Consider the following 26,191-nt stretch of genomic DNA (forward strand, 5'->3'; position numbering starts at 1 on the left):
AAGGCATTATGTTCATTTTCTTAGAAAGCCACTAAGCCAATATAAGAGAAGCAGCATCTGCTGTAGATTGAATCACCTCTCCAGACCCAAGCCAGCCTTGCATGTCAAACACATGTCCAGCTACAAATGGCAAAGGGTGCCATATCTTCAGGGGAAAAAACATTTAGACCAAGAAACCCTAAGCATTTCCCACTAAAGGGAGAGCAGAAGCCCAACCAATTTTAGGATTATATTTGGTTTGCTTTCCTTGTCATCCCTCCATTTTGTGCCGAGGGAGCTGTGTGGTCTCTTTGCTTCATCAGCTTCACAACACCCTAAAAACTTCTGGGGCAAATAAGTCACTTGACACTGGAAAGGAAAAGGGCACCAGGTTTTAGATTCATTTTGTCATGAAAAAGCAGACAATGGTGCTATTACACCAAGGAATGACTGTCCTTCCCCAGCTGATAATCATGAAGACCAATAAATGTCAGCTGATTTATTTAATGAACTGATACAAATGATTTGAACATAGGGAGCTGAAGTTGGCCAGAAAATGTGGAATCAGAGCAGAGAAGGCCTTGAATCAACCAGGAAGAGCTGGCATCAGGCAGTGATTCTCTCCCACAAAGAATGAGGTAGAGTCAATTACCTGAGAGCTTGAAACTGAAATGGGCCTTGCTGTGTCTGGTGGATATTGGAGAATGTCAATGTTCAGGTTAGAAAAGACTGATACGGACACTACTGCAGGGGTTCAGATGTGAAGCGATGACAAGGTAGGCTGGTGCGGCGGCCATGGGAATGACGAGGAGAGGGCAGATTTGAAAAACAGGAGGTAGGCTTGGAAAAAAGGATAAATAAGGGAGATGAAGGGGCTTGCAGAAGTTAATGACAATGTTAAATCAAGCAAAAGCATTTTTGCTTTTGCAAAAGCTTTCTACACTGAAGGATTGCCTCTCAGTGTAACATGTGTCTTGTCTATGTTTACACCACCCCAATTAGATTGCACCAGAGAGCAGAGACTAGCACTCTTCCATTTTCTTTATACTTGGAACATCTATACCCATAGAGTGGGCTAGTGAACAACAGGGGCTCGATTACTGGTTGATTAATTCCCCCAGGCTTGGGCAGAGACTGCTGTCTCTTCAATTTAACAAACATTGACTTTGTGTCCACTGAGTGATGGGTGCTCTGCAGAAATTGGTGAAAATTCATGCCATGGGAAACAGCTTATGGGTTAATGCAGTTGTGAGGACAGGGAGTTGCTGTGTATTAGACAAAGAAGTCACTGCAATATAAGACAAAATAAGGCCAGTGCTTCACTGGCCCAAGAGAGAAACTTAGACCTCTGAAGATGAGGGATTCAGCATGATTATGAATTTGGATGAGCTGAAACAAGTCATTGGTTAATGTGGGAGCAGGGAGAGGCATCTCAGGAAGACAGAAACAGAAGCAAAAGCGATGAAAGGGCTGTGTTTACTGCAGCTGAGAGGTTCGCATTAGCACTGAGAAGCAGAGGAGACTACTTGACGCAGCCACACTTTTAACAGGTATGTTACAGCCAAGCCTTTAGAACCTGCATCGGATTTTACTCATCATGGTTGTATTGGGCATGCTGCCACCATGAAAATTATTTTGTGTTGGAAAAATGAACTTCAGATGGGATAAGAGACTTGCAAAAGAAAGACAGTGGCCCAACCATGAGCTCCGTCTGCAGTCAGGTGACAGGTTAATGCCTCATGTGGCCTTGGAACCATCCTCCAGGACTCTCAGCTGAGTGGGATAAAGAACAGTGGGCCAAAACAAAGGCATACAGGCACTTGGTTGCTTTCTTTCTTTTTCTCCTTCTTTTTTTTTTTTTTTTAAAAAAAACACAGTCTCACTCTGTTGCCCAGGCTGGAGTGCAATGGTGCTGTCTCGGCTCACTGCAACCTCTGCCTCCTGGGTGCAGGTGATTCTCCTACCTCAGACTCCAAAGTAACTAGGATTACAGGCACCTGCCACCTGGCTAATTTTTGTATTTTTAGTAGAGACAGGGTTTCACAATATTGGCCAGGCTGGTCTCAAACTCCTGACCTCATGATCTGCCTGCCTCAGCCTCTCAAGGTGCCAGGATTACAGGCATGAGCCACCACACTCAGGTGGACACATGCTTTCTATACTTGAATAAGAAGCCAGACAGGCTAAAAAAGGACCCTACCCTCAGCAATCACCACACCAGATCCACACCTAGTTTGTGCCTGTGAAAAAAGAAAGAGTTTTTATTTGGCCCAGCTCAGGGATAGAAGGATGTCTTGCTATTTTCATTAGATATATAAAATTGACAGTAACACTCCAGTGTTAAAGAAAACAACTAGACAAGTCAGTTGATGCTTCTCTAGTCTTACTTTATTGCATTTAAAGTAATGCTGAAGGAACATTAGTCCTAGAGTTGAATTAGATATAAGAACATTTATCTTCTATTCTCAAGGTTTAAAAAGTTACAGAGGCTTAGATTCTTCACGTTTCACATTTATAGATATTTGTTGAGAATAATCTTATAGAAATTTCTGAAAAATGTCATTATCCCATCGTTCTAACCTAATGATTATTTCAATACATTGTTATAAGTCTATGAATGCATGAATGTGACCATCAATTCTAGCCATTAAGATTAATAAATAATTTTCTAAAAATGCAAATATTTTATACAGTGTAAATTTTGATAATGCAGCTTTACTTAGATTACCATACCTTTTTATTCTAAGAGGTATCATGTGACCATCAATAGAACAGGGACAGAAAAACAGGATTATAAACTGATACTAATTTTATACAAAAGGATTATGAAAATCTTCAAAAAGATCATTCTATTATGATAATTTCCCCAAATGCTACAGATTTGAGAGCTTTCTCTCTCCTCAATAGTAGAGAGAAATAGGAAGTAGGCTCTGCCCCCCGTCGTGTCCTGACTCCAAACTGCACAGACAAATGGGGTTATTGAGTGTGAACCCAAGCTCCTCTGACACACCCCTGACATGCCCCTGGACCTCTCATAGGCTCACAGCACTGTCCTCCCTGCCCAGCCAGTCGACCTCCCTCTGCCAGGTCCCCCGGGTATACAGCCGGCCTCCCTCTGCCAGGTCCCACATGTATACAGCCGGCCTCCCTCTGCCAGGTCGCTTGGGTATACAGCCGGCCTCCCTCTGCCAGGTCCCACGTGTATACAGCCAGCATCCCTCTGCCAGGTCCCCCGGGTATACAGCTGGCCTCCCTCTGCCAGGTCCCCCGTGTATACAGCCAGCCTCCCTCTGCCAGGTCCCCCGTGTATACAGTCCTAATGCCCTTTTTGTTTTGTTCCCCGTGGACCCCCCATCTCTCTTGAAGTGTGATTGACAAATAAAAATTCTACATAGTTAAGGTGTACAATGTGATGATTTGGTACACTACAATCATGGTAATTAACATATCCATCTCCTCACGTAGTCACCCTTTGTGTGTGTGTGTGAGGACATTTAAGATCTCTTTTCCCAAATTTTAAGTATATGATTCAGTATGATTAACAATGGTTACTGTGCTGTACATTAGATCCCAGCACATATTCATCTAGTAACTGAACGTTTGTACCCTCTGACCAGCATCTTTGACTTCCCCTGCACCTCCCAATCCTTGATAACTACTATTCTACTCGGTTTCAGTGAGGTCTACATTTTTAGATGCCACAGATAAGTGAGATCATGTAGATTTTTCTTTCTCTGTCTGGCTTATTTTACTAAGTATAATATCCCCCAGATTCATCCATGTTGTCACAAATGACAGGATTTCTTCTTTTTTTTTGTTTTTTGAGACTGAGTCTCAGGCTAGAGTGCAGGGGCTCCATCTTGGCTCACTGCAAACTCCACCTCCCAGATTCAAGTGATTCTCCTGCCTCAGCGTCCCGAGTAGCTGAGATTACAGGTATGTGCCACCACACTTGGCTAATTTTTGTATTTTTAGTGGAGACGGTGTTTCACTATGTTGGCCAGGCTGGTCTCGAACTCCTGAGTAGTGGGCCTGCTTGGATTATGGAGTCAACATATTTCTCATTCGAGTGTGTTACTCAGGCTCATCTACCAAGTGACTAAAAAAGCTGCTAGTTTTGAGTAGAACCCAGAACAGCAGAAGGCTCTGCAACAGGTCCAGGCTGCTGTGCCACATGGGCCATACAATCCAGCAGATCTGATGGTGCTTGAGGGGTCAGTGGCAGAGAGGGAGGGTACAGGAGAATCACAGCAGAGGCCCTTAAGATTCTGGAGCAAGGCCCTGCCATTATCTGCAGATAAGTACTCTCCTTTTGACAGATAGTTCTTGGCCTTAGTAGAAACTAAATGCTTGACTGTGAGCCACCAAGTTACCACACAACCTGATCTGGCTCTCATGAACTGGGTGTTATCTGACCTACCAAGCCATAAAGTCGGTGTGTACAGCAGTGTTCCATCATTAAATGGATGTAGTATACAAGATCAGGCTGAAGCAGGCCCTGCAGACACAAGTAAGTTACATGAAGTGGCCCACATGCCCGTAGTTTCTACTCTTGCTACCCTGTCTTCTCCCCACCTGCACCCATTGCCTCATGGGAAGTACCCTGTGATCAGCTGAACAGGAAGAGAAGAAAAGGTCCTGGTTCACAGATGGTTCTGCACAATATGCAGGCACCATCTGAAAGTGGACAGCTGCAGCACTATGGCCCTGAAGGAGACTGGTGAAGGAAAACCTTCTCAGTGGGCAGAACTTCAGGCAGTGCACCTGAGCATACACTTTGCATAGAAGGGGAATGGCCAGATGTGCAATTATATGATGATCCATGAGCTGTAACCTTGGGCAACAAGGTGAAACCCCGTCTCTACCAAAAATGCAAAAAATTAGCCAGCCATGGTGGTGCTTGCCTGTGGTCCCAGCTACTCGGGTGGCTGAGGAAGGTGGGAGGTGGAGGTTGCAGTGAGTGCAACCTCCAGCTCTCCAGCTTTCAAACTCCAGGACTTAGACTGATGTTCCCTCTGGGTTCTTGGACCTTCAGCCTTGGACTGAGAATTATACCATGGGCTTTCCTGGTTCTGAAGCCTTCAGATTTGGACAGAGCCATGCTACTGGCATTCCAGCTTGCAGACAATCTGTTATGAGACTTCTCAGCCTCATATATATATTTATTATTTCTTTTCACCTTGTAAACTTTGATCCATAATATAGTTTACCCAAGAACTAGTAACTGTGATGCACACATGTATCTTATTGGTTCTGTGTCTCTGGAGAACCCTGAAAAATACAATTGTGTTATGGTGATTTGGAGGCCATCAACTATGCCTGGCCCATAGCTGCAGTTTCTAGTTCTTGTGTAAACTATATTGTGAATTAAGTTTACAAGGTGAAAAGAAATCATTTTATCTTCTACTTACTTCAGAATTTTTTAAATGGTGATGATGTGTTTTATACATACATTACTGGTTTTATTTATAGGACTTGAACCTCAAATATGATTGGAATAAGGGCTGCAGGGGGAAAGGCAGGAATTTTAATTGGGAAGACAGAAAGATCGTTTTTGCTAAGACTGAAGTTCTCATAAACACTGAGCAGTTGCAGAATGGCCTTGATGAAGCCAGGGGTGGCTGGGAGAGCCAGTGAATGGATGGACTGATCCAGCTCGGAGTTGTTTTGGAATCTCAAAGTCTGGATTTAAATCTCAGTTCTTCCAGTTTAAGCAAAGAACATACCTCCCTGAAACTCAGTTTTCTCATTTGTAAAATAGGGACATGACAGGATTTTAGGAAGGGCATGAGGATGGAGTAAAACCATCCAGGAAAGACAATTTCCATAGTGCTTGTGCCCTACTGTTAGGACTTGTTTCCCTCTAGACCCTGAGAATCAAGCCCAGGTGCTATATGAGACAGGCAAACCTCCTCTGACTTCCCAGGTCTAGAAATCGGCTTTAAAACATGGATTTTGTTGTTGTTGTTGTCAAGGGTGGTGGCTCACACCTGTAATCCCAGCACTTTGGGAGGCCAAGGTGGGCGGATCACCTGAGCCCAGGAGTTTGCAGCCTGGGCAACATGGCAAAAACCTGTCTCTGCAAAAAATACACAAGTTAGTTGGTTGTGGCGAGGTGCACCTGTAGTCCCAGCTACCTTGGGGGGCTGAGGTAGGAGAATCATCTTAGCTTGGGAAGTGAAGGTTTCAGTGAGCTCTGATCGTGCCACTGCACTCTAGCCTGGGTGAGAGAAGTAAAACTCCATCTCAAAAAACAAACAAAACTCCATGGATTTTTGATGCAGTTTTCATTTTATTTTATTTCATTTCTATGGCTTCCTCTCTTTCCAAATCAAATGACTTATCTCTTTAGGACTGGTAGATGGAGTTTTCCTAGTAGGTACAAACTGACTCTTAAGCAAAGAATACACTTCATTTGTAAAATAATAACAGCAACTCCTTAGTAGTCTAGCGGTTAGACAAAATAAGTAAACATATAAATAAAACAGCAATGACAATGCAACAGAAAACCTTGGTTATCCTGAGCAAAACTCTTCCAGACACTGGAAATGAACACTCTTTTTAGTGATCAGTTTCATTTACGAAAGAAGGTTCACTCTTCAGGGAGACAGCAGGACTAAAGGGAGAAGCGATATGAAAACACTTCAAAGCCATAAACTTACATAAACATAAGTCTTATCATTAATAATGAGTACAGGATATTACATGTTGCATAAATGAAGAGTGTAGCAAGTAGACAAACCTTCCTCTCCTGCCCTTCTCTGCTCTGTTAGATTCTGGGGCAGAGCTAAGCTCAACTCAGTTTCTGCTCATCCTTGCTGGTTTAATTCAATGAGTCGACCTGCAAACACGGCCAGGGTTCCAATGATGCAGATGAGCATGAAGACTCCGAGGAGAATGTGGTCCATCACCATTGCAACGTACTTCCACTCCTCCGCCGCCTGGGAGAGAGGAAAATGTTAGACAGAGTCTCCCTAAGGTGGTTTTTGGACTCGCAACGTTCGTGCTTTACATCATCTAAGGTCCCTTCAATTTGTAGATCTCAAAGTCCTCCTATCCCTTAGCTGGCATTATCTTTATTTTTTGAATAGATTATTTACAAAATGATACCTTACTAAGGTGGTCTAGAGGTGGTCACCATGGTCCATCTTAGGTCAGTAGCTGCCCGTTGCATGCCACCTACTTGTCAAGCCAAACCCCTCATCTGTGCTCATGTGTTTGGACATTTAAACCCAGAGGCATTGATTTCCAGCCACAGAGCTTACGTTGTTAGACTCCTGGTCTGCCTTCATGGTCTCTGCGATGTACTTGATGCCCTCGATGGCACTTTTCACTTCGGGGTGTTTGATCAGGGGAGAGTGGAAGCCCATGGGTGGAGGCCCGGGCTTCCCAGAAATGTCAGAGATATCAATGTCTTCTGTAAAAATCTTTTTGTCTTGCTTTTCTCTGGATGGTCTTTTCATTGTGGAGAAAAACATGATATTTGGGATAGTGTCGATAAAAACCTAACATAAAAAAGAAATACATGCGTGAGAATTATTGTCCGTGAAGCAAGCATAAAACTCTATCTTTGAATTATCAATGTGATTTGGGGCAAGTCATTCCGTTTTTTTCAGCCTCTTTGTCCTTAGAACAAAAGAACTATACTAGATTTTTTCAAAGATCCCTCTGTATCCGGGTTCTGTGAAATCACTATGGTTAACAGCGATGATTCTGTAATGTGAGAAGTTCGCCACTGGAGGGAGCCCATGTGCAGTCATCGACCTCAGGCCACCGATGCGCTTAAAAGCTTCAGCATCCCCTACGGGTATGGAAAATGCCCTAGCAATGTGTCACCAGGATCAAATAGTTAAAGAAAGGGCCCCTCCACTTCAGATATATCCCACAAGACAGCTAGACTCTTTTCTTCTGTTTCCTGTTCCTGAAGAAACTGCAGTACAAGTATTGCCAGGTGTCATCTAATAGCCTTTATGGAAACAGGGACTCTTGCCCTCCTCTTAAAAGAGTACATTGTGAACAGTAGCTGCTTCTGTCAATTCCCGACAAATATTTTACATTCTACACAAAAGATCCTGGACTTCAGTGTCTCTGTAAAGTTTTGTCAAAAAAAGACATTCAAAATGTTAAATTTTTAAATTCATAACTTAGATATTTGAGACCAAGTCCATCAGTAAAACTCACTTTTGATCCTCTCTCATCAGGAAGCCCCACCTCTCTCGCCCTCATTCTATTCTCAACAGATGATTTCACCAGCAAAAAGTAAGCCACTCTGTTCACAAATTGGAAGACGTACAAAAGAAATCTCGAGAATGTCATGGCATTTCAATAAAAGGCAGCGTTTGTTGATCTTTTCTAATCAAAGAGATTCTTTAAACTTGAATTTGGAATGAGCTTTGTTAATTCTGTTTTTCTTTTCTCTCTGGGAAGGCTGCAAGAGTTGTTTATTCCTAAAAAGAGGCCAAAGAAAGTTTCTTCCAAAAATTCTCTAAAGCCCAAAAAGAACTCAGTTCCTAAATAGCCCCAGGGGTTAGCTAGAAACCTATTGATTCCTGGAAGGGGAGGCCAGTAGCTGTGCCCCCCCACCATGTGGAGTCTGCAGGGGCCACGGCCACTCACCTTCCGCACCCAGTTGGGCATGACATGGGTGCTGGGTGAGCGGTGGTGTGTGTTGATGACGATGACAGTGATGATGATGGATGCGATGACAAACACCATAGTGAACAGCATGTATTTTCCAATCAAGGGCACGGCACTGGATGTGGAGGGGATCAGCTCCACGATGACCAGAAGGAACACAGTCAAAGACAGTAAGACGGAGATGCTCAGAGTCATCTTCTCCCCTGGAAAGACAAAAAAAAAATCCTACAACCACCTATCTGGGATGGGCTGCAGTGTTCCCCCCACCCCGCCATTTATATGTGGAAGTCCTGAGCCCCGGGACCTCAGAATGTGACTGTATTTAAAGACAGGGACTTTAAAGAGGTAATTAAGTGAAAATGAGGTCATATGGGGCAGGGGTCTAATCCAGTATGACCGGTGTCCTTATAAGAAGAGGAATTAGGATGCAGATGCACTGAGGGAAGGCCATGGGACACAGGAAGAAGATGGCCATTATAAACCAAGGAGAGAGGTCTCACAAGAAACCAACCCTGCTGGCACCTTGATTTTAGAATTCCAGTTTCCAGGCCGGGCGCAGTGGCTCACACCTGCAATCCCAGCACTTTGGGAGGCAGAGGCAGGCAGATAACGAGGTCAAGAGTTTGAAATCAGCCCAGCCAACATAGTGAAACCTTGTCTCTACTAAAAATACAAAAAAAAAAAAAAAAAAAAAAAAATTAGCCAGGCGTGGTGGCAGGCACCTGTAACCCCAGCTACTTGGGAGGCTGAGGCAGGAGAATCACTAGAAACTGGGAGGCGGAGGTTGCAGTGAGCTGAGATCCCACCACAGCACTCCAGCCCAAGCCACAGTGCAAGATTCCATCTCAAAAAAAAGAAAGAAAGAAAGAAAAAAAAAAAAAGAATTCCAGTCTCCAGAACTGCATTGTTTAAGCCTCCCAGTCTGCGGTATTTTGTGTGGCAGCCCAAGCAAACTCATTCACCACTGAAACCCAAGGGTAAGAGGAGTGTGACTGGCATGTTCTCAGAGCATTATTCTGGGAAATCTCAATGCATTTTTTTCTGTAGAATTTCCTAGGTGACCTCCATGCCTTAACTTTTCTGACAGCAGCCAGTGGCAAGCATTTTCATTAGAGGCTGCCAAGCAGGAAACAGAACAAGGTTCATCTCATGCTCCAGATTTCTATTTCTTGGTGGAACTCAGGGAACTGAGAGGGGCTCTGCGTGGACAAGCTAGACTCAGTGTGGCAGTTTTTTCTTTTGCAGCAGAATGCATCAAACCTCATAAAGCAGAATCATCTCGGGCCTACTTATCACCCAGCAGATGAATGGGCATCCTGGAAGTACACATATGTTTCTGTTATTAAAGGAGGAAGCTGTAAGACCAGCACCCAAGAAAATGACAAAATCTGAAAGGCCAAGGAGAACTTGGCATCCCGAGTGATCTTCTGATACAGTGGTATTGCACCACTCACTGTCTCATTTTCATATAAGAGGAAGTTTGTCTTCTCACTTACTTCTTGTTCTGTTTTGCATTCTAAGGGAGCAGGGATTTCCCCAGCCCCTACCTCTTTTCTGTAGACCCTTTGATCTCAGGAGGGTTTTGGCTGGGCAAACTTGGCAGCAGGAAGGTCAGGGGCCGAATGGCACTGAGGTATTTTTGTGATGCTTGACCACCTTAGATGCAGCAGAGAAGCTTCTGGCTGGCCTTGCTGTGTGGTGCTCCTGGTAACCCTTGTGTTACCCTGCTTTCAAGTATGAAGCTTTCCCTACTGGCTGCTTCCGGATGCTAGAATATGTATAGAATATGTATGTATGTATAGGATACAGAGTAGATGCAAACAAGAAATTGTCAAATCTACCTGGTGGGTAGGAAAATCTTTCAAAGTGAAAAAGAAGACAATTACTAATACAAAATATTCATCCAGTTATATAAAATTTATTGATTAATAATAATAGCCAATATTTATCAAGCATAGTGTTTTTTGTTTGTTTGGTTGGTTTGGTTTTTGAGACAGAGTCTTGTAATTCTGCCTGGAAGGCTTCTCTTATTCTCTGTTGCCCAGGTTGGAGTGCAGTGGCACAATCTCAGCTCACTGCAGCCTCTGCTTCCCGGGTTCAAGTGATTATCCTGCCTCAGCCTCCCAAGTAGCTGGGATTACAAGCACGTGCCACCATGTGCAGCTAATTTTTCTATTTTTAGTAGAAATGGGCCAGGCTGGTCTCGAACTCCTAACCTCAAGTGATCCACCTGCCTTGGCCTCCCAAAATGCTGGGATTACAGGTGTGAGCCACTGCACCCAGCTCCTACATGCTTTTCAAGCACATGTCATTTAATATATAATATAATTTAACTAACCAGAGACTCTGGTTCATTCCCATAATGCCTGACAGTGTTTTTACTTTAAAAAGTTTCATCTGAGGGCCGGTGTGCAGTGGCTCATGCCTGTAATCCTAACACCTTGGGAGGCCAAGGCTGGGGAATCACTTGAGGCCAGGAGTTTAAGACTAGCCTGGGCAACATAGCAAGACTCCATCTCTATTTATTTATTTTTTTAATGTAAAAAAGTATCATTTGATTGGAAAGTTTAAAAAAATTGTGTTTGTGATAATCTGTTTAAAAATGAATGCACAACAGGCACAGTGGCTCACACCTGTAATCCCAGCACTTTGGGAGGCCGAGGTGGGGAGATTGAGCCCAGGAGTTTGAGACTGGCCGGGCAACATGGTGCAACCTCATTTCTACAAAAGATACAAACATTAGCCGAGTGTGGTGACACATACCTGTAGTCTCAGCTACTCAGGAGGCTGAGATGAGAGGATCACTTGAGCATGGGAGGTTGAGGCTGCAGTGAGCCATGATCACACCACTGTACTCCAGGCTGGGTGACACAATGAGACCCAGTCTCCAAACAAAAACAAAAACCCGAGTGCAATCACTGGAACATGCATTCTGTGGGGTGAGGCACTTTCTGTCTTATTCTCTACGTCTGTCTGCCATATAATATTTGTTCAACAAATGTTCATCGAATGAGTAAATGAATAATCTTTTTTCCTCATTGGCAAGTTGGATTTAAACTTTTGTGGGTTTTTTTAAAAAGTCATTTTGATAAAAGTTGCTACCTGTCATAGCTAGAGGTTTATCTGTATCATCTTTCTTTTTTCTGAACTTGTCTGCCATCAATTGTTTATAAATAGTGGCTTGGTGGCAGGCATACGGGTGCGCTTTCCTCCTTTTTGGTAGATTGTTGTTGTTTAATAAAATTATGTCACAGATGTGATTGCTCAGTGGGAGGTAAGTAAGCTGTCCAGGCTGATATGTGAGGAAGAACGGGCACTTGGGAAGTAGGGCTTTGTGTGCAAAGATACCACCATCTGGAAAAGAGATATGCAAAATCAGGTGGTGAGCAGTGGGTAAAGGAGCAAGACCAGGATTAGTCAGCATATAGAAAGTGACTTCATAGAAAAAGTGGCATGAGAAATGTCTGGGGTCACACGCCTTACCCAGCACATTTCTGGGCACACGGTATTCAGCAAATAGGTATTGGCGCTTCATGCACTTGAACCAGCCTGAGCTACAATGTGCATCTTCAGGGTCATGTTCAACTCGACTCTGCCACTCTGGACATCTGCCCCAGCTGTGAGCTCCACTCGCAGTACCTCTCACCACTGCGCACGCCCACTCAGCAAATGCACTCTCCCAGTGATGACGATTTGGGTCGATCTGCCTGTTTGTTAGCACATGATTATTTCTGGCTTTCCCCAAAATAGCAGCACGAGACTTATCAGCGTCAGCAGCAGCAGTCATGGCAACCACACCCACCTGAGTCTGTGGGCAGGTAGAACACCAGGCCAGTTAAGAAGGAGAAGAGCAGGCAGGGGATGATGACGTTGACAATGAAGTAAAGGGGCAGGCGCTGCATGACGAAGTGGTAGGTGATGTCCAGGTAGGGGGTGTCAGGGCAGCAGGAGTAGAACACCCAGTGCTTCCAGCCCCGGGACTCCTTGATCACCCACTCCCCACTCTCCATGAAGTTGCTCAGGTCTGGCTGGTCGCTTTCCTGAGAAAGAAAACGGAGTTTGGAAATCCCAGGCATGTCACCCGGATGGGGGCAGCGTTTTGTAACCAGCAGTGACAAGGCCACAGATTCCAGCTCTGTGGGTCACACACCTAGGAGGGACTCTGAGGCACTACTGCTTTAGGGTCTTAGATTCCTTTCCTATGACATAAAGGGGTTTGGACTAGTGGCATTCTCCATTTTGTCTACACATTCAAGTCACCTGGGAGCTTTTAAGCATATTGATGCCCTACCGCCACCCCAGACCCATTCCATCAAAATTTTTGAGACTGAGCCTGGGTGTAGGAAATTAATTTAAGCTCCCATTTAGTTCTCCCTTCCCAAATAACTCGAACCAGCTAACTGGTACGGAAAGCCCCTGGATAATCATAGGCTGTCAGGACCAGTTAGAACTTGTGATGTTCTACCTTGAATAACACCCCAAGTTCTAACTGGTCCTGAGAGCCTATGATTATCCAGGGGAAAGTTGGAGGCCCAAATCACACTTTTCCTGAAGCCACCCTTATTATATGTGGCCACCACTTACCGGGTTGATGGCCACGACAGAGCCATCATAGGTCCAGGTGCCCAGCTTCATGCTGCAGTTCTGTTCATCAAAGGGAAAGTGGGTGACAATGATCTCACAGTAGCTTTTAAAGATGGCTGGAGGTGTCCATGTGATGTGGCCAGTGTAGTCCAGGAGCACTTTGGTGAACTTGACAATAGCAAAGTCACCATCTGCACTACAGTTGGGATAAAAGAGAAAAATTGCTCTAAGTGACAGATGAGCCTTCCATTCTGCTTGGGGATGTGAACAGGAGACAGCTGTTAATTATTCAGGTGCTAATTATAGAAGCTCTCTTTCAGGCAGTGTCACTTTTTATCTATTGCAATGTTTTCCAGATTTGATAATAAGAATCACCAGGGTGCTTGTTAAAAATACAGAGCCCTGCACACCCTCTAAGTAAGCCCTGAATTTGAGGATCTGGGAAAGAATATGGGAACCCACAGTTTTAAAGAAATAACAGGTAACACGGTTCCACTGCATCCCAGATTATTTTTCCAGTCATCAGGAGTATTTGTAATGTTAATATCTATCTATCGCCTCCCTGATATATTCTGAGAGTTCTTTGGAAAAAAAAAACACACAGGAATTTTACAAAAAAGCACCTCCAGCAGCTCATTACTGTGACAAGCAGGTTAGGGAAGGGCCTAATACTTTTTTATTTTTTATTTTTTTGAGACAGAATCTCACTTTGTTGCCCAGGCTGGAGTGCAGTGGTGCAATCTTGGCTCACAGCAAACTCTGCCTCCTGGGCTCAAGCAATTCTTTTGCAGCCTCCCAGGTAGCTGGAATTACAGGCACCCACCACCACACCCAGCAAATTTTTTTGTATTTTTAGTAGAGACTGGGTTTCACTATGTTGGCCAGGCTAGTCTTGAACTCCTCACCTCAAGTGATCCACCCGCCTCGGCCTCCCAAAGTGCTAGGATTACAGGCATGAGCCACCACACCTGACTGGCCTACTACTTTTTAAAGAACTATTTAGAACTCACTGAGGTGAAGTCACAAAGTCAGATACTGTCAAGGCCAGACAGGTGAGGAATGAGTGCAGGGTGACACTGCTGAACAGAGTGCCCCTCTCTCCTGTCAGGAAGGTGTCACCTTGCAGTGTCCCCTGAGGTGCCCATGTGGGAATGAAGGCCCAATCTTGCCAGATATTTGGATTCTTCCTTAGAAGCTGGAAACCTAGAATTTTTAAAATCAAAAATTGCCAGATGCTGCCAGGTACAGTGGCTCATGCCTGTAATCCCACCACTTTGGGAGACTGAGGCAGGAGAATCACTTGAGTCCATGACTCATATTATAATTTCCATGAGTTCAAGACCAGCCTGGGCAACAGCAAAACCTCATCTCTATTAAAAATTTTTTAAAAACTAGTGAGACATGGTGGTATGTACCTGTAGTACCAGCTACCTGGGAGGCTGAGGCAGAGGATTGCTTGAGCCCAGGAATTCAAGGTTGCAGTGAGCTATGATCACACCACAATACTCCAGCATGAGCAATGGAGCAGAGACCTGGTATCAAAAAAAAAAGTAATATGGAAGTTTCAATGTTGGATTTTCCTGGAGAAGCTAAAAAATATATTTTAATGTTATATTTCTCAATTTTCAAATGTTGGCAATGATTTATTATTTTTAAAAAGACACCATGGGAGGTTCTGAAAAAACAAAATAAGCCACTTCTGCAGACCTTATTCACTGGGTAACTTACTCTTTGCCTAAACAACAACCTGTGTTCAGGGGATTTAGCAGAGGGCAGGGTGTTAGAATAGGTGTTGAATGGGTGAGAGGGGTCTGCCTCAGTGGGATTTCAGGGGCATCATGGCATATGTTGGTTCCTCATGTTGTAAATCAAGAGATTTTATTCCCATTGATTTTTCCTTGGGACTGAAGTGGGCTTTTTACCTGGAAAACTGTGTGGTGTTGGATTCCCCCAAAACAGCCCCAAAGGACAGAGAGTCATAGGTTTGTCTTAGTCTCTTCTAATAAGCAGGTAAAACAGGGCTCTCTCTCCACCAGGGTGTTCCTGAGTGAGTTTGGCAAAAGAACCAAAGGATTTTAATTGCTCCTCTCAGATTCCTACTGCAAGAGAAACTTAAAGATACTCTGCTCTATCAGCCCATTTGTCCAAAAAGTTTATGCAAATGATCAGATAATTTGGCTCAAGCTTGAACCCCAACTATAATTGGACAACATGTGGCGAAAAATCAAAGTTGGGAAGGGCCTGCCTTAAAGGGTATCATTTTCATCCACTAGCCCTGTCACCTTCCCTAAGCCAGCTAGGACACACAGCTTGTGAACTCCCTACACAAGGACACTACACATGTTGTATAGTGTCAGACCATAAATCCTCTGGGCTGGTATCGCATGCTCCTGCCTGGGAAGGATGCTTTTTGAAATGAGCATTTCCTGAAAAATGAAGGGTATATGCTAATGAACGAGTCATTAGACTGGAGTGTCTTGAATCATATTATAATTTCACAACATGCAGGCTGTCATGGGCCCCAGTGGACGGGCAGAGGAGGCATCCCAGGCCAACAGCAGCAGTGGGTGTTGGGAAGGCATTCAGGACGTAATGAGTAACAACTCCAGGAGGCTCAAATATTTGGTAGGGAGGACACTGGATTCCAAGGAACTCAGTGATAGGATGTTTGGGTGCCTTGGAAAGTTGCCACGTGTGCTTCAGGGATTAAATGTCCCCCACCCTCAGCCTGGATTGAATTTGGCTGCAGAAATCCTTTCTCTTTAAGACCTGAGATTCCATATGGCACCCCTAGTCCATCAACTTCACTCTTGGTTTAGAGTGATTTCTTTTTTTTAATTTTGTAGAGACGTTGTCTTGCTATGCTGCCCAGGCTGATCTCAAACTCCTGGCCTCAAACAATCCTCCCACCTTGGTGCTCCCAAAGTGCTGAGTTTACAGGTAGGTGTGAGACACCATCCTAGGTGATTCAACATCAGCAGTGGTGAGAAGCATTCCGAGGGCGCAGCCCTTCCATTAGGGCGCTTTCTCCACCTGCTCCTGGAGCGCCCTCTGCCACCTGTGCAGTTTGCTTACTTGTTATAGAGAACAAGGTCTGGGCGCCAGATCTTTTCTGAAGGAATGTGAATTTTTTTCACACCACCATAGTCATCTGGATTCCATTTTAGGTTGTAGTCCACCCATTGCTAGAAACAAAGACATGCTGCTAGTTAAAAAGCCAAAAACAGTTTTTAACATCTAAGGTTATCAAGGACCCTGATGTGCATGGGAATTCAGCATTGACAGAAATTGTTCTTCCATAAGAAAAGTTTGATTCAGAATTCAGCTTTCACTTTAGTAAACAAGGACAGCAAAAAAACTCTGACGACGTGCTTGCACTGTTTCCAGAATCTCACCTATGTTCACTCATTTAGTCCTCACACAATCCCATGAGGTGAGAGTGATTACTGACCTCATTCTACAAATGAGAAAACAAAGGAACCCTCCAAGTCATGCAGCTGGGAGGTGGCAGATCTACCATGTCACCCTGTCCACCACCAGGAAAGGAGAAAGACCCTAGTATGAACATTTTCCTCAAGCAGGAAACATTGTTTTTAAAAAGTATCATATATTTTTCTACATTATAAAAGTAATGGCTGGGTAAGATGGCTCACGCCTGTAACCCAGCACTTTAGGAGGCCGAGGTGGGTGGATCACCTGAGGTCAGGAGTTTGAGACCAGCCTGGCCCACATGGTGAAACCCCATCTCTACTAAAAATACAAAAATTAGCTGGGCATGGTGGTGTGGGCCTGTAATCCCAGCTACTCAGGAGGCTGAGGCAGGAGAATATCTTGAACCCGGGAAGTGGAGGTTGCGGTGAGCTGAGATCATGCCACTGCACTCCAGCCTGGTTGACAGAGAAAGGCTCCATCTCAGAAAAAAGGAAAAAAAAAAAAAAATGTAATACATATTAAGCATCCCAAATCTGAAATCTGAAATGCTCCAAAATCCAAAACTTTTTGAGCACCAACACGGCACTCAAATAAAATGCTCACTGGAGAATTTTGAATTTCAGATTTTCAGATTTGGGATGTTCAACTGGTAAGCATATGCAAATATTTCAAAATAAAAAATCCAAAATCTGAAACACTTCTGGTCCCAAGCATGTTGGGAAAGGGCTACTCCACCTGTATGTGCCCACTGCAGCACGATGCTACGGGTTCAACTGCGTCCCCCTAAAATTCATGCCGAAGCCCTAATTCCCAGTGTTTCAGAATTTGGAGACAGGTTCTTTACAGAGGTAATTATGTTAAAATTAAGTCATTAAAATAGACTGTCATTTAATATGACTGGTGTCCTTATAGAAAGGGGAAATTTAAAGACTCATATAAATTTAAATATACCTATATATCACATACACAAGAACACCATCTGAACATGAAGACAGTCATCTACAAGCTGAGGAGAGAGGCCTAGGACAGATTCTTCCTCACAGCCCTCAGAAGGAACCAACCTTGCAAATACCTAGACTTCTATCTTCCGGAACTATGAGATGATAAATTTCTGTTGTTTAAGGCACCCAGTTATGGCAGCCCTAGAAAACTAATACACACAGAAGAAGCCCTAAAGTTTAAAAAAACAAACAAACAAAAAAACCCAAAATCAAACAGGATCCATATTTCACCATCTCAAAAATATCTATTTCAACATTTTGGTACATATTCCTGTTACCCAAATTGATTTCCTCTGGGCCCAGGTCTAATTACAGGGGAAATAAAAATGACGTGACATACATGCAATTATCTGGCTGAGTTACCTGTTTCAGACGCACGTTGGTTGTCACGATCTGATTTACTTCATCCTGGAAAAAAATAAGGCATCGTCTTTATAGGGGAGGGAGGGGTCCCATGGGAGAAAACCCTGGGGTGAGAGGTGCGGGTGTGAGGGCAGCCCTGAGCACTCTCGTCTCACCACATTGATGAGCTGTATCAGCTGCAGCCCCACGGTGACCTCCACGATCTGGCGGTGGTCTTCCACTGGCCGCACCACGCTGCTGTAGTCTTTAAATAGCTTTGCCACCAGACGGGTCTCATGTTCGGAGCCCAGGACGAGGCCAGCTGAGACAGCAGATGACACCCACACTGTCAGATTCTGCTCCCCACCCTCCAAACACACAAACATGAGGAACTGAGGCATAAGCAGCTAATGAAAGGCACACAGGCCTCCTTGTTGAAAGGCTCCCAAATGCAGCTGTTATTGCCTTAAGTTTTTTTCCAAGTACAGTTGCTGGTATGGTCCCTTACCCAGGTGACCGTAGGGTGTGCCAGAAAATCACCACAATTGAATTTTGGACAGGTGACATTCTTTAATACAGCCTGGCTGAATCAAGCTTGCCAGGCACACATATGCACGTACGTGCACACACACACACACACACACACACACACACAAGCTAATCTCCGTGTTTCAGAGTCTGGTCATGTGTAATGAAATCTTGCACTGGCTATGTCAGATCTCATGATGCCATGAACAGCCAAAACTGATGCTGGTTGAAACCCACTAGAGTGGTCATAATTAACAAGTAGAAAATAACAAGGGTTGGGGAGGTTACAGAGAAACGGAACCTCATATGTTGCTGGCTGGAATGTAAAATGGCAGTTAGTCAACAAGTTCAACACAGTGACCATACGATCCAGCAATCCCACTCCTAGGTCCACACTCGAAAGAAGAGCAGCACTATTTCCAATAGCCAAAGGGTAGAAACAGCTGGAGTGACCATCAACAGGTAAATGGATGGAAAAACTATGGTATATCCATATAATGCACTATTATGCAGACATGAAAAGGAATTATGTACTGACACATGCTACAACATGGATGGTGCTTGGAAACGTTTTGCTAAGTGAAAGAAGTCAGACACAATGGGGCAAGTCTTCTATGATTTCATCTATGTGAAGTATCCAGAATAGGTAAATCCATGCTGAGAGAAAGCAGACTTGGAGTTACCAGGGACTTGGGGGAGAGAGAGATGGGGTGGGAATCATTAATGTGCCTAAAGTTTCCCTTTGGGATGATGAAAACATTCTGGAAATAGATAGTGGTGATGGTCATATAACATTATGAATGGACTTAATGCCACTGAATTGTATAAAGTGGTTAAAATGGTAAATTTTATGAAATGGGTGTTTTACTATGATTTTTAAAAATGCCATTGCTGGCAGATACATGCCCCAGTTAAGTTGTTAAAATAGAGTGAAAACTGTGCTTTGTTGATCTGGGTTTGGGGTTCCTAGTTGGAAAATGAGTGATTCCAAGGAACCTTGACTATATTTTCCTTCAGGATAGAGAGCAATACCTAATACTCTCAGAGCCTGCAGCCCTCTTTTCTGTTTACAGCTCTTTTCAATCTTCATCAGCTGCAGACAAGGCAGGCAGGGAGACATTCTCACCTGAGATTCAGAGAGGGTGGACCACTTGTCCAGGGTCCTGTGACCAGCAAAGGCAAAGCTCAGATTAGAATCCTGTCATTCTGTGCTGTGCTCCTGCACTAACTCTTGATACTAACAGTGTGTTGTGAGCTGTCCTGGAAACTCACAATGGCATGTGCTACTATTCCTATGAGAAAATGTGTTCCAGATCCCAAGCGTCTTATAAGGATCTTTGTAATTCAAGCCTTCCATGGATTAGAGACTGCATGTCCAAAGCTGGGAGAGGAAGTAGACACACAATCCATTTGCCTTCATTCATGTAACCAGATCTCCCCTTTCCACAGGCTATTGCTGAGGCTGCAATGCAGTGGCACAATCACAGCTCACTGCAGCCTCGACCTCCCAGGCTCAAGCAATCCTCCCATCTCAGCCTCCCCCAACCAAGCAGCTGGGACCCCATCTCTATAAAAAATACAAAAATTACCTAGGCGTGCACCACCACACCCCAGCTAATTTTTGTATTTTTTGTAGGGACAGGGTTTTGCCATGTTGTCCAGGCTGGTTTCAAACTCCTGAGCTCAAGCCATCCACCCGCCTTGCCCTCCCAAAGTGCTGGGATTACAGGTAAGAACCACCTCACCTGACCAGTTTCACAAGTTTTCTGAACCCAGAATGTTCCAAGCGCTCCCAAGGTGCCCAACCATGCAGATATTTCACACGATATTTCCCCAAAACCACATTTTGCATTTGAGGACTCTCGAAGGGAATATGTTGTTGGAAGATCCAGTTTTTGCCACCACCCCATTGAGCCCCTGGGACTTGACCATCCTGTCCTCCATGCATCTTCTATCCTGGGCCTCATCCTTTCATGGTGGGGTTGCAGACTGGAATGGATTACTGAGCACCTTGGCCACTGAATTTGAAGCTGTTGCTTTGGCCTTGCCCTGGGTTGCTTATTTTTAAATGACTGTTCATTCCAATTTGACAGGAAGAACATATTAGAAAGCAGAGGATAAGCAGATGGTCAGCACTGTGTAGCAGGAGAACTATGCAGACCAACCCTACGGCCCACTATGAGGAAGGGGAGGTCAAGAGAAGCAGGCATAATCAGCATTCCAGTGACAGCCACCTCCTCCTCTCCCACCTTAGCCAATAACGAGGTGGCCATTCCTTCCATAAGGAATTTCTAACAATTCCCAAGGAGGGCTTCATTTCTTAGATGGTTTCATTGGTTTCCTTTTCTTTCTTCCTCCCCAAAGCAGTGTAGAGTGTTAGAAAACTCACAGGACTCAAAGTCCAGAACTCTATGATTCCCTTTGCAACTCCAATATGGCCTGGAGAGTTGGGTTAGTTCTTCATGGATTCAATGAATTACAGTAAATACTTTTATAAAAAGATAGGGCACAAACAAACCTGCAGATAAAAAATTAAATAATGTCAAATCTCTGTTTTTAGCAAAATTATATTTAGAGTATTTATTCAGATGATGGTAACATTAATTCATTCATGAAATATTTCTTGAGCATTTACTGTGAGCAAAACATTGTTTGGGGAACTTGGAGATATTCTAAAGTGAATCCATCTTTCTATGCTCATGGAGACTGACATTTGTCATTTATGTAAATAACTGTGAACAAGTTGGAAAGTGATAAGCCACAAGAAAGATGGCAATGAAGTACTTGGGATTCCAGAGGCAAAGAGAAGAAAAAGTTGAAATGAAAGATGCTGTATAAATAGAGCAGAGATCATGCCGTGCTAAGCTAACACAGGAAAAGCGTCCCTGATGTAAATGACCATTTTGCCCACAAAGGACTGATTCTAAGAAGGGAAACTGAACTACAATTTCAAAGTGTTCCTTTTGTACCACACTGGTTCAATTTGTATTTGTATGCAGGAAATAGCCTCCTGGGCAGCGCAAAAGAAATTTTGAACTGTTCCTAGTCCCATGGACCACTATTATCCTAACCTGATCCTGTAGCTCTTGCTACCTTTGGCTAATTCAGGCTGTGTTTTCTGACTGTCCATGTAATAAACCACGTCTCATATTGACCATGTTCCAAAACGTATAAATTAATTGACCTTGGGCAGGTCAGCTTTAGTTTTCTCATAATAAAAAATTGAGGATGTTGGACTGCGTGATCTAGCTCTAAATTTCTATAAATCACCCATGGGAATTGATACCAGCAAACTCTAGATTTGACCTAAATATATATCACATATTTCTTTAATAGCTAATCATGCATTTTTGGTTAGCAATAACCAAAATCCTAAGAGATCACTTAAGGATTTTTACATTAAAGTGTACCATTTAAGAATTTTTCAGTAAGTGTGGTTTTGTGTGTGCACATGTGCATACACACACACACACACACACACACACACACACACACCAGGCCAGCTTTTGTTGGATAAAGTCCAAATCCCACAGGATATAATTTATCTGAGTTTAGGCTTTTTCACTCAACTCTGCTATTGAAAAAAATTAATAATAAAGCTTTTTGTCTCTTGCCCAGAAGGCCTGTGTTTTTCAGAGCAATATTAGAAATGAAAAATCACGGGATGTCAGCCACCTTGTTTCTCAGTTGGGATGATATCACCAGTAAACTTTTATGTGAAGCAATCACCAAACATGTCCCGTTTCCCTCTAGCGGAAGTCTGGGATTCAGGATGGTGTTTCAGCTGCTGTGTTAGGACACATTCCAGAGTAGAATGCAGGTCAAACGCTGTGCAAGGTTTATAATTTCAATTCAAACCCAAACCTATATATAGTAACATTCTTTAAAAAAAAAGTAGATAGGAATGCATTCATAAGGAATTTTTTTTTACTCCAGAAACAAAAAAAAATTATAAAACACTCCTGTCTCTATGGAGAGAGTTTAGTTACGATTATTAACTGGTTTCTATCTCCAGCACATGTAGCTGTCAATCAGTCCTCTTTATTATTAGAATTCTCCTGGAGCAGTAAACGGGCTTGTTAACTCCATTGCTGATGATGATAAGGCACCATTCTAAGTCTCTGTGGTTGTTTATATATGAACCCCAGGACACTACCGTGGTCTACAAGGGGTCCAGGTCCTGTAAGTTGTGCAGAGTTTTCAGAAGAGTGAGTTGGCTGCCAGGCATGATGGATGGAGAGACGTGTGTGTCTACCTTGTAGTGTTTTGCCAAGCAGTTCCTATTTTAATTAGATAACGCAAACTAAGTCTTTATCCAAAAACTCAATCAAGCGAACATCAGGAAGAACTGACAGAGCAGCCTCTGGCTGGGGAGCCCACACACTTTGTGGTGTCATCAAAGAAGCAAGCCTTTGATTATGGGGCCTCCAGGACTTTAGCCTCAAAGGAGAGCCCTGTCCCCACCCCTGACCCCAGCACTTACCTGTGCAAAGACTGAAGAGCAGAAAGAGAGGCCGGGGCTCCATAGGGTACCAGAGCTGGCGTGGACCAGAGCAGAGCGGCGGTCTGTGTTGCTCTCTGGCACTCTGGCTGGGTGCTTGGCTGCCGGAGGGTTTGGAAGGCGAGTCGGCTCAGTGGAGCTATTGTTTTACACCACCTGTTTGCGGGAGCGACAGCTGGGCTGCCCTAAGCCCTGGAGTCCAGGGAGTTGCTGGGACCGTACACCATTACAGATGTGCCTGGCTTTACACAATTGCTTCCCCTCGACAAGCTGAGTATGAACTGCATTATATTTTAAATGTACCAGGAGTCAGATCTTAATGGAAAAAAGGTATAGAAAGGAAGGAATTGTTTTGAAGGGTGAGCCAACCCCCTCCCTTTTGTGTAAAGCAGAACCTCATCCCTGTGGGTTGATTTGATTAGGATCATTTAGTCTGAGTAGATAGCTGTTTGTCCTAAACCCAAAATCCATATTCTGCAAACGTGGCAATTCATTTCCTCTGCTTCTGTGTTAGGCTGAGGGTGTCTGGGGTGTTTGTGACTGCCTGGATTTCAGAAGAGTACAGCTGGTGTTGAATCTGCTGCTGGAGAGTCCCCATGTTGGTTGGGTTTGGTTTTTAACAAAGACAGCTTCTTCCATAAAACTGGCTTTACTGGCCCCCAAGGTGGCTGCTCCAACCCCTATCTCTGTATCAGGCAATACCTATCCCATGTGGACCATTAGCTGGAGCAAATTGCCCACATCCTCTGCACTGTGATTCAAGTGAGGAGTAATTATCGGGAAAAGGTGTCCCACCACATCAGCAGTTGTTCCGGGTCCCTGCCTCCTTCCATCCATCCCTCTGCCCACTCTCACTCAGGGAAGCAAAGAGCAGAGAGGTTCAGCTTTTCAATTCTCTTGCTTGAAAAACATCCTAAAAACCAGCAGTTAGTAATTTCTCAGCCTGAGAAGTATTGTTACCTGAGCTATGCTTCTTTGCAGGGCGTGAGGTGGGTTCACAGAAGGAGAGGGTTGTTTAAAGGTACCTCGCCTGTTCCCTCTGGGCCTCCATCCCACGTGGAAATAGGTGGGAAATGTCCTTTCACCTCAAGCCCACGGACAACATCCTGACAGAGCTTCTCATCCCAGTGGATCCAAACAAATCATTAGCGAAGGGGCTTGGAGGTCAGAGGAGAGAGCTGCAAGCTCACACTATTTACATATTTTGTTTAAACTATGGGAGATCAGTTAACTGTTTGCTAAAAAAAAATTGGTTCTGTCCCTTCCATGGAATAGCCCTGTGGCAGAAATACAACCCCCACCCTCCAACCAGCCCCTTCCATCTAAATGGAGCCAGGTGACTGGGCTCTGGTCAGTTGTATGCAAGGAAAAATGTTCTTAGACTCACAAACCTACCAGAGCTCAGCCCTGCCCTTCTAGACTTCTGATGGCTGGAATGGACATGATCCCAGGGCCACCTTAGAAACCATGTTTGGAAGGTGGCATTGCTTTTGACATTCTGAATCCTTGAATGACTGCATGGAGGGGAACCCCCTATCCACCTGGTTACCACCCAGCACTATTGCAGTGAAAACAAAACATAGTATTGTGTCGATCCATCAAAATCCTAGGTTTTATTCATACAGCAGCTGGTGTTCCATAATTAATACAAAATGTAGCCCTTTGCACTAGTATCCTGGGGTTAAAAATAAATTCTAAAATGTGTAGCACTGCAGCGGAAGGCAAGAAAATTGATATTGGAGGCTGAAAAGATGAAGAGCCCTGTTGTATAGTACCAAATAGTTTAATAACACTGTTGTCCTCAATTGCTTGGTGAACAATGTGTCTACTGAGCCTGTAGCTCCCAGAGAAGAGGTTGGTAAACCCAAAGTTAGTGCACGATGGTTCTCTTTTGCTTTGTTTAGCAAGTCAGTACAAGGAAGAGCTGAGCTCAGGCAAAAATGCACTGGTTCAAGAGCAGAAATGAAAAAGAATAGAATGAGTCCAGAAATGTAGAGTCTTCTGTTTTGAACTTCAAAGAGTAAGTGAAAACATGGAATAAAGGCTTTGATCAACCAAAGCCCATTAAGACTTCTCTTTAAATAGGCAGTTTCATTACAACAGCAAAGATTACTTGGAGGGTGCTTTCTTCACAGCCAAGCCTATTTTTTTCAGATGGCTTCAAGAGGGCTGCTATTAAGTTGAAGGAGAGAGGTATAGTGGTTAGGATGCAAAGAAATGCATCGGATTGGAGAAGTGTGTCCGGGAAAGAACCCCATGTGTGTACATAGGCACATAGGAATAATTGAAACAAATATTGCAGAACCTTACTCAGTTTTTGAAGGAATTGTATTGCCAAGGAGTTCATGAACCCAGGCTACAAAAGTTTTGGTTGTTCAAGGCTTAAAGCAGTCCTTGAGTTCCCAACCACACACTGCCAGAAAGCAGGCTCCAAGATCTGCACAGTCTTCCAAAAAGAGTGCTGTCTCCATCTCGCTTCAGATGTGGCCAGTGAGCAAGGAAGAATCTCCCCGGGGGCGTAGCCAGGAACCTCAGACAGCAACAGACAAGGGAGTTCCACCCACAAAGCAGAATCGGGGCGAATCGAGGAATCTGTTGAGACCCTCTCTGTGCCCGCCCAGGTGCCGCTGGCTTTCTGCTTACAGTCAATGCCTGCAACCCTCTGCCTGAGGGATTATTTTCTTTTTTTCTTTTCAGCGATGGGAACACAAGAAACAAGCCTGAAATGTAAAAATGTTGCTGCCTCCAGAAACAGGCCTCAACCAATATCCAAGGATAAATATCCCCACTCCCTCACCCCTTGGACTGGGTAACTCCCAAGCGTGCCCTGCACTGCCACTCTGTGAGAGTGAGTCCCTGTGATCCATGATGGAAATGGCTCAATAACCCTCCCTTTAATTGACTTCCTGTCCCTCTCTGTCTCATCTCCCCACTCTGCCACCTCTCAAGTACACTTCCTTCAGGGTCAGGGGGACCTTAATGCAAGACAGAATTTCTCCCACTCCCTGGCACGGGGTCTTCACAATGATGCTATTGGAGGCTTTTCCCAGCATTTCCACCATCTTATCACGTCTCTTCTAAAGGTGAACAGTTGAAACCTCAGACTTAAGAAAGTGAGTACAACCGCTATTAATATTATCCTCTGGAGTAACTTACTTTTTTCATTTAAAAGAATATTATTCAAGTA

General features: G+C 44.1%; 1 protein-coding gene across 1 annotated transcript; it reads right to left on the reverse strand.

Moving 5' to 3' along the window:
• Positions 1-6,125: 6,125 nt before the first annotated feature.
• Positions 6,126-23,107, reverse strand: CHRNA1 (cholinergic receptor nicotinic alpha 1 subunit). Its single transcript, XM_064372851.1, has 9 exons — positions 22,987-23,107; positions 18,152-18,297; positions 17,997-18,041; positions 16,276-16,385; positions 13,201-13,396; positions 12,419-12,656; positions 8,596-8,819; positions 7,245-7,484; positions 6,126-6,920 (listed from the first exon to the last, which is right to left on the reverse strand). The coding sequence occupies exons 1-9, from the start codon at positions 23,027-23,029 to the stop codon at positions 6,789-6,791; spliced, it is 1,374 nt and encodes a 457-aa protein (XP_064228921.1). The 5' UTR covers positions 23,030-23,107; the 3' UTR covers positions 6,126-6,788.
• Positions 23,108-26,191: the final 3,084 nt, after the last annotated feature.

This window comes from Aotus nancymaae, unplaced genomic scaffold (assembly GCF_030222135.1).
Source record: "Aotus nancymaae isolate 86718 unplaced genomic scaffold, 86718_ANA_hifiasm-v0.15.2.pri h1tg000008l, whole genome shotgun sequence".
In the NCBI taxonomy this organism is placed as follows: Eukaryota; Metazoa; Chordata; class Mammalia; order Primates; family Aotidae; genus Aotus; species Aotus nancymaae.

What these genes read in the sequence shown, in the direction of transcription:
- CHRNA1 (XM_064372851.1), bottom strand. Translation starts at nt 23,029, where the DNA reads ATGGAGCCCCGGCCTCTCTTTCTGCTCTTCAGTCTTTGCACAG. An exon ending in TGATACAGCTCATCAATGTG is followed by an intron (nt 18,042 to 18,151) that starts GTGAGACGAGAG and finishes ATTTTTTTCCAG; the next exon opens with GATGAAGTAAATCAGATCGT. An exon ending in CTACCTGCCCACAGACTCAG is followed by an intron (nt 8,820 to 12,418) that starts GTGGGTGTGGTT and finishes TTGTCTTTCCAG; the next exon opens with GGGAGAAGATGACTCTGAGC.